The sequence below is a fragment of the Medicago sativa genome, chromosome 4 (assembly GCF_051527215.1).
Source record: "Medicago sativa cultivar Bolivia chromosome 4, Bolivia_mono, whole genome shotgun sequence".
Lineage (NCBI taxonomy): Eukaryota > Viridiplantae > Streptophyta > Magnoliopsida > Fabales > Fabaceae > Medicago > Medicago sativa.
The window spans coordinates 71,774,125-71,783,031 of record NC_140752.1 but is presented as its reverse complement, the minus strand read 5'-3'; the positions used below and the strand labels follow the sequence as shown (position 1 = coordinate 71,783,031).

The window sequence follows — 8,907 nt, the reverse complement described above, 5'->3', positions numbered from 1 at the left end:
AGTTGTTAATAAACCATGAATCATTTGTTTAGGAGAACTTGAGTTCGAATTCTCACTTGAATAATCATTGAAAAACTTTACTTGTTTTTTGACTATAATTTTTAGATAAACAAAGTGACAAACAACCATTGAGCGACGTCCAACCTAATAATTTTAGCATTTTTGTTAGTTGAGTTAGGCTTATAGACACTCCCCAACCAAATTACTGGATTTGGGACAAAAAAATGTTGCAATGGTTCATTAATACTCCTTCTTCTTTTTTTTAAAATAAGTCTTTTGTCAATATAAATATAACGAATTTCATTTTTAACCCTAGTACCTAATTTTTAATCCCTGTTAAATAAAAACAATTTGTAGTCCCTAATTTAAGAAGTAAAAACATGTAGTTTTATATTTGTAAAAATTAAAAACGAAATTCGTTATATTTGTACGGCAAAAAACTTATTAACAAAAATTACAAATAATATTCCACTGTATTTGTACCTAAGTATTTGTTTAGAAATTTATTCCAAGTCTTTTCCTGAAAAGTATATATTCAAAGTCTTTGTGCGTGATGAAGGCTCTCCATTCTCCATTATTATCATGTACAAGAAATAAACTAACAAAGCTTCACTGTAGTTAAACTACCACATAAAAAAACACACTATGCCATCTTATTTTTATCATATAGTATTTATTTATAGTTGATAAAGAAAAAAAAACAGAATCCATTCATCCACCACTGATATATATCTTTTGCAGAAGTAGTTAGTTGGAATCTAAGAATCTCAGTTTCTTCAACCAAAGCCATATATATATATGATCATATATGATAATAATATGATTCTGTCCCACAAACATACCCTTTGAGAAAGAAAGTGATCATGTTCATGGCCCATATGTGGTACCTTACCTACCTCATATGGTACAGTCAAACAAACCAACCAACCAAGCAACTTTGTCCTAATATCTAGGAGTTTCTGTCTTTTTCTTTTTCTTTTTTCAGGATCCTCATGTTACCATGTCAAAGTTCCATTTGATATATGTTATATGGTTAGTCTTGTCTATGAGATTTTGTATAGTTGAGGTTTCTGCTTCATGCTGTCCACATCAGTTTTTTCGACAAAGCAATCGACGATTTGAGCAGAAAACTGATAGGTTTTGGAAGTTTAGTGAAGTAGATGATAGATGGATTGAAGTGAAACTACCATGTGATTTGGTGCCTTGTGTTAATAGTGAAGTGAATAGAATAGAAGAAAGATTGGAAGAAGAACATGAACTGGATGAGAAAAAGATGAGTTTGGATATGGTTTTGCCTTTGAGAAAGAGAATTTCTTTGACAAAAATGTCTGAGACTTCTGTGTGGATCATTGGTGAAAGTGGTTGTATCTATGAGAGGTTTTGGAATGGACTTGAATGGGTGATTGCTCCTCATGATTTACCTTTATCACAAGGACATGCAATTGCAGTTTTTATCATTTGTCAGAAAATTCTTGCTCTATCTGAATCAGGAAATCTTTATCAGGTTACAACTATATCACTTCTCTTAATATTATTTTGGTTTATCTACCGGAATTAACACTTGTGAGACGGTTTGAGAGAGCTTATAGAAACAACTTATGACATGTCCATAAGCTCTTCAAAATAACTTATGAAAACAAATTATAGCTTATATGAATACATTTTGACGCTATTTTATCTTTTGTTATCGAGATAGGTTTTATGCATAAGCTTATGCAATAAGCCTTTAAGCTGAACAGGGATCTACAAGTGGTTGGAACCACATGCAGAAGTACCTTTGTCCTTCATGTTGACTAATTGTTATATTTTTTGTTTGGCAGATGCATGTGCAAATTGGTGAAACCTCACATCCAGTTTGGATTGAATTCACACATACACTCAATCAAATCACAGATTCTGATCCAATATTTATAAAGTCTGGAGTTGTGACAGATGATAGGAAGTGAGTACACAGTTAAAATTAGTTTGAGATTCAGGGGTGTTTTGGTACACGACTTGGTGTATGTTTGGATTGGTCATAAGTTTGACAGAATCACAGTGTGCCACTATGATTTTAGAAAAAACTAGATTTGTTAGCTTCAACAAAATCAGTGATTTCGTTAAACTCGCCATTGTTCTACATGCACTTAGTTAAGTACTTATTCGAAAGTGGTTAACAATCTCTTAAATTCAATAAGTTATTTCCCTTTAGATGTGTATGTTATAAAGGTATTTAGAACTATTTTCACATCAAAAAACAAAATATGAGGTCTATAGAAACTGTTTTCACAAATTATCTTAAGACGTTTCTTATAAGAAATCAAAAACAGATTATGAATGTATTGTAAGACATAACCTATAAGTTCATCCAGACACATATATTTGAATTACATCATTGAAGAAACCTATTGATCTCTCTTGATGCCTAGTTTGTGCTGTTGATTTGTAAACAGGAGAGGTTATTTCTGCACAAAGAAAGGAGCACTGGTAGAGCTTGCAGAGGTTGAGCCTCCAAGGTAAAATTCAAGTTTTGAAGCAAATATTTGTATATATAAGTTCGATTCTAAGAAAATATTGCTAATCCAGGCCCTATTTTGCCATACATATAGAACAGATGGATAAATCATGGCCAACCAGGTGAAGCAAATGTAGCAGCAATAGCTGATGTTGCTTCTACACGAGAAGTAGTATACACCATAAGGTTTGTGTATGTGCACGCACGCGTGTGTGTGAAATGTTATTGTTCTTTTTTAATGTTACAAACTGTCATGTTGACTTTAATATGCAACAACATTCTTCATCTTTTTGGATACTAACAACTATAACTGATGAATGTGGTGATGTATACAGTTCTACTGGAGATCTTTATGAATATAACAGTAAATCAAAACCATCATGGAAGAGGCACATATGGCAAGAAAAAAAGGCACAAGTTTCACCTTTGATACCATCTAAGGGGTACACTTTACATGGATTAAGTGCTGATCATTCTGAATCTTTGTTTCTTTTAACCAAGGTACACTAAAACCATGATATCAAATAGGAAATGTTTCAAGAAAAAATGAACTTTGTAAATCACTTGTGTCTAGAGCATGTTTAACTTGGCATAATGTAGAATTCCATATTAATGAGGTCGTTTAAGAATTTATTTATTCATATAAGTCTTGAACTCCATTTTTCTAAAATGTTTGATGATTATATAGGAAGGCACTTTAGTGGAAAGAAGATTACATCAAAGGAAGTGGAAATGGGTGGTCCATGGAAATCCCCCACATCAAAATTTGACATCTATTACACCATCTTTGAGAGATGAATCTAGTGAAACTTCCATTTCTTTATTCTTCACTACTTCAGTTGGATCTGTTTTTGAGTATCAAACTCCAAAACAATTAGGTCAGTTAACTTATTATGGATAATGTATTTAGCTTTATCCATTACAGACACATACATCTAGTGATGATATAAGTACCTTGCTCTAAATTAGGGAATTTCAATCTTGTTCTTTATCAATTAATATCAAAAAGTAGTTTGTGAGACTCTTCATTAGACACTATGGCCTTATTTGTTTGAACAAATTAATTAAGCATTTATGTATAATTTATTTCTATAATTCATAAGTTATCGTGGAGAGCTTAAGGAAATAAGTTGAAAACAACATATGGACATGTCATAAGCTGTTTCCATAAGCACTTCGAAATAGTATCACAGGTGTGTAGGTCGATAGATAAGTTCAAATAAGCCAATCCAAGCAGACTCTATATCTATATATATTATGATATGAATAACACCATACTTGATATTTCCTACTCAAGAACAGCTTGTCTTTACATCATACACTCTCTCCTTAAAAGCCATACATGCAAAATGAAATGCTAACAGAAATAAGACAAAGAAAACTATCTCTATGTAATTCAAATTATTCATGACATTGAATTATCACATGAACACAGGCACTTCTGCAAATAATCAATTTCCAGGAGAGTGGAAAAGTCATCAGCACCCCTTACATGCAAAAGCAGCAAGAGGCAAACCAGGCTTACCATTACAAGTCGGAAGGATACTCTTTGCACTAGATGATGGTAGACTTGCAGAATTACATCTATCAGGAATAGGTGGTGAGAGTGCAGGACCATCTCTACCACAAAATTTTAGAAGGAAAACATCATTAACAACTAAATATGTTTGGTCCATATTAGATGCACCAGCTAGTGAAGGATGGAATGCAGAGTATTGCACAGAAGAGCGCGGACCGCGAAACTGTATGACAGGCATAAAAGATGAGTCAAAGGATTCAGGAATAACAAGTTCAGTAACAGGTAGAAGAAAACAAAGCCAAGAACATCATTATTACTTATCTCTAGAAAAAGGTGGTGAACTGATTATTCCTTCAGAAGAAGAATTTAATCTTCCTGATGATTGGATTAGTAGTAATTTTCGCCTGCGATTGATGTTTGAAGGCAAGTCATTTTTCTTGGTGACAAGTGATGGTTTGATTTTTGAACATGTTTGTATTGAGAGTGTATGGATATGGCTGAAACATGATAGTTCTACAGCTGTGAATGGTATAGTGGGGAACTATAATGGTAGTTTATTCATGGTTGATACTTTTGGGAGTGTGCTTCTTAGAGAATGGAGTGGTAATGAGATAGCATGGAAGAATTGTTCTGATATGAGAAAAGGAAGAAATGCTGTTGTTGGAGGTCAACCATGGGATAGATTGCCAGGTATCGCAAGGAAAAGGGTTACCACTGAAGATTCACTCTTCTTTGTGAGCAAAAGTGGAAGATTATTGCAGTTCACGGTAGGTAAAAAGACACCAGATGACAAATACTTGCAATGCAAGCTATCTACTTTTTAATTGCTTAGAATACTTAGAGACAGAACCTATGAAGCACTGACACAGACATGGACACCGGATAAGATACTGACATGTATACACCGGACACGACACTAAAATTGTGAAGAACTAACTCTTAAGAACCTAAACAGATGATGATAACACTCTTCAACTCTGCAATTTGTAGTTGACTTGGTTTTCCTAAAGCTTATCACATTAGAGTTCAAATCATTTAGTATAAATAAATGAATTAAGGCTTAAATCAGTTATAAATCCCTCTAAATACAGGCCCTTCCAGTTTTAGTCCCTCCCAAAAAAATTGTTTAGATCCTTCACATTTCCAAAACAACCACTTTTAGTTTCTGCCATCATTCTTCGTTTGTTTGATGCTAACATGTCTAATAGATATGTCATCAACGCCACGTCCTGTGACGTGCATTTCTGTTAGGCATGTTAGGCACCAAACAAACGAAAACTAACATCAGAGACTAAAAGAATAATTTGGGGGACTAAAACTCAAATGACCTATATTCATATTTATGGAAATGGAAATTTAAATGTTTAAATGTTGAACCTAGGTTTATATGAGGAAATTCAAATGGAAGGATTGCAAAAATCCTCCAAATGTGAAAGTTGCAAACATAGTTGATCAAGAATTATTCAGGGAGAATATAATCTTCGTCACCGGAAGAAACGGACGTCTATACCAATACAACAAAGTGAATGATTTGTGGCATGAACATTACCAATCTCAGCATTTGATTCTATCCAATTTTCCTGGAACAGTTATAAGACCGTTATCAAAATCATTAACAGGCTCAATCTTCATGTTTTCAAGAGATGGTGGCCTTGTTGAGTACAACTGGAATACATGGAATGAATGGAATTGGATAGAACATGGAACACCTTATAAAGGTGTCACATTAGTTGGTTCACCTGGTCCTAGCTTTGAAGGGAATCAATTACTTTTGATTGGTTCAGATGGAAAAGTGTACCTTAGATATATGGATAAAAATACATGGAAGTGGAAGGACTGTGGTTTCCCTTCTTTAGCAGATAAAAATATTGATGCAGATAGAGAAGAATTCAATGATGAAGATGACTTAATCTTTAAATGTGATCCTAAGGTAAGTATTGATCTACACTTACTGGTTGATTAAAATTTGCATATGCTTTTAAACAAAAAATAAGGGTAAAATATGTTTTTATTCTTTATAATTATCTCAAACTTTGTTTTTAGTCTCCGTATTCACTTTTCAGTCTTTACAAATTACAAAACTGCATATTTTTAGTCCCGGTTAGGGACTGAAGCGTGTAGCTTTGTAATTTGTAATGATTAAAAAATGATACAGAGACTAAAAATAAAATAAATTAAATTTTATAAGGATTAAATAAATATATTTGATCTTAATTAAAGTAATGGCATGTAAATGATTTTGAATCTTATGCATCACAGGTGACATATACAAGGCCAATTCCATTTTCTGATGATTCTGCTATATTTGAACTTAGAGATGGCAGGGTAAGACTAAAAACCTTAGTTCACTGTTATTTCCAATTATCAGGTAGAAAATCATAATATAATATTACCACATTCTATATTTCATAATGTTATAAGAAATCTAATATCTGGAAGAAAATTTGCTAATGCTCTTTTAAAATTTCTTGTTTTTAACATCTTTACTGGTGGCAGTTGGCAGAAATACAACTTGTAGGGGAGAAAGAATGGGTTTGGTCAAGGATCATTGGCACTCCAAATAGTTTATGTTTACAAAATTATTGGATTACAGTGGCATCATCATCATCATCATCATGAAATTGTTGACAGTATCCTATAAGAGAATGACCAGCCAAAAAACTTGATGACTTGATGTACAGTTTAGACAGTCTAGTGACCTTATTATGCTAACAAAGATGTAAAAATGTAAGAGACGGTTGAACCTATAGGTTATAGACACGACACGCACACAAACATGTCAACACTATACGTGTCCGACACCCGGACATGTCTAATCCGAAAGTATTGTGCTTCAGAGAGTTATAGCAACAAAGTTATGAATAAGAGTATGTCCTCTTCATAACCATAATAAAGAAATTTTATGAATTGATAGTGTAAATAAGGTTTATATAGATGTCTAATAGTAATTATAACTATTGTTAGATCACAACATTACTTTATAAACTTGTTTACACTGTGGTTAAATAGTAAAGGTATACTTCATCCGAGATTTGTATGAAAGTATACTTTTAGACAATGGCAACAAAACCCATACCCGTGGTTACCCACCCGAACCAAACCCAATTTGACGGGTTTTCCCCGTTTTGACTGGGTTTGGGTATGGGTTTGGGTTTTCCCCGATTTCAAAACCCGGGTATGGGACGGGTAACGGGTATATAGGTACCCACCCCGAACTCATACCCAAATCCGTCCCGAATGAAGAAAACTACTTAATGTTGATATGTCATGTTATTTTGTTTGATAATTGCCGTGTTATAAAACTATCATTGATATTTAAAGGAGCAACTAAATTAATCGGTCTAACAAATGTTAAAGTGAACACATTGTTGGATAATGCATTACAATATTTCTTTAGGGGTTGCAAAAAAACTTCTATTTTTTATTAAAAAAAAATATTCAATGCGGGGACGGGGATGAGGCCGGGATACCCGAACCCGTCGGGGACGGGGATGGGGTTTAATTTTTCATCCCCGTTGGGTATGGGTAGGGTAACGGATAACTAAATGAGAATCGGATATGGGGATGGGGAATGTAAAACCCGTCCCCACCCCGCCCCATTGCCATGCCTATAGACAACTGATTTAAAACTTCACCCTTCATGTCTAATATGTCCGAAGCATACTTCATGAGCCCCAACACTTAATGGATTCTCACGATCCCATATTGAACTTGATTTGAAAGTGGCCATTACCCAATATGTAAATCATTTTTTTGGAAAACTATCAAAGGTAAACTCCTTATTAATGAAGTACGTAAAAAGCATGGGAAAAATACTTGCTTAAACACAACCTCAAATGATAAATATAAATATTTGGACACACATGAGAAAATGTAAAATAAAAAATGATTAAATAATATGGCTAATTAACTTATTTCTTTTTTCATTTTTTTTCATTTGTGTGTATGTGTCCAAATATTATTCATTTGGTATTGTGGTCATGTAAGACTTGCTCAAAGCATGGCATGATGGTTGTTGATGATCGTCAGAGATAGAGGTGTTTACGGGTTTGAGTGACTCGTTTTGTTCGATGATTAAAATTCAACATAGTTATCAGCTTCCATATGAGTGTAATGAATCCTAACCATCCAATCATGTTGAAGAATATCTTTATATCTTGGATCAAAAGTTGTGTATATATTATGAAAAGTGGGTGTTGACTCGTTGACGAGGCTCGTATTGAGCAAGGAGAGACCATCTCTCTAGCCAACACAAGACCTCAGAGAATGGTGAGAAGCTCGACATGGAGAATCTCGTATGAGCCCGTGTAACAAAAAAAAGTCATATAAGTTCAACCATATATGTGATATTTGTTTGATCTAATAATGTTAGGGAATTTGGATTTTTCAATTTTTTACATTGCCCGTTTTTTTTCTTAATAATATTTATTGTAAAAAATATGGGGGCAAAAGTAGGATTTCAGGAAAATATGGAGTATGGGATTGTCCCTAATAGTCCTTCTCATATGCACATAAATATAATTAAATATTACTTTCACTTTTTTTATTGAGTTAATGCGTATAAATTATGAACAAGTTTTTATGAAATTTTCATTTTAATTAAAATTATTTTGATTTTGAATAAAATTATAGGTATATATATTTTTGAACTTCATATTGTAATAGACTAAACTTATATTTTTCAATGTCATCAACAATATAACAAATATAATATAAATTCTTATCTTTTTGAATAACATCAATAATATAGTATTTTTATAAGCAAATTTATTTAAGGGTATACTTAGAAGTGAAAAAGCCAACTTAAAACTATAACTATGTATTTTCCTATATATATAATATATATTTGGAAAGCTTCTCTTTTCACTTTCATGTTCTTAAAAAATCATCATTT

General features: G+C 33.0%; 1 protein-coding gene across 1 annotated transcript; it reads left to right on the top strand.

Annotated features, from left to right (window-relative positions):
* Positions 1 to 566: 566 nt before the first annotated feature.
* LOC146931509 (uncharacterized) lies at positions 567 to 6,920 on the top strand. The gene is made up of 10 exons (XM_085703003.1): positions 567 to 1,504; positions 1,821 to 1,942; positions 2,433 to 2,495; positions 2,594 to 2,680; positions 2,830 to 2,995; positions 3,183 to 3,372; positions 3,930 to 4,780; positions 5,395 to 5,943; positions 6,273 to 6,338; positions 6,510 to 6,920. The coding sequence occupies exons 1-10, from the start codon at positions 1,001 to 1,003 to the stop codon at positions 6,630 to 6,632; spliced, it is 2,721 nt and encodes a 906-aa protein (XP_085559129.1). The 5' UTR covers positions 567 to 1,000; the 3' UTR covers positions 6,633 to 6,920.
* Positions 6,921 to 8,907: the final 1,987 nt, after the last annotated feature.

Excerpts from the sequence above, each read along its gene's own strand:
- LOC146931509 (XM_085703003.1), top strand. The coding sequence starts at position 1,001 with ATGTCAAAGTTCCATTTGATATATGTTATATGGTTAGTCTTGTCTATG. Across the intron at positions 2,996-3,182 it reads CTTTGTTTCTTTTAACCAAG|GAAGGCACTTTAGTGGAAAG; the intron begins GTACACTAAAAC and ends ATGATTATATAG. Across the intron at positions 5,944-6,272 it reads TCTTTAAATGTGATCCTAAG|GTGACATATACAAGGCCAAT; the intron begins GTAAGTATTGAT and ends TATGCATCACAG.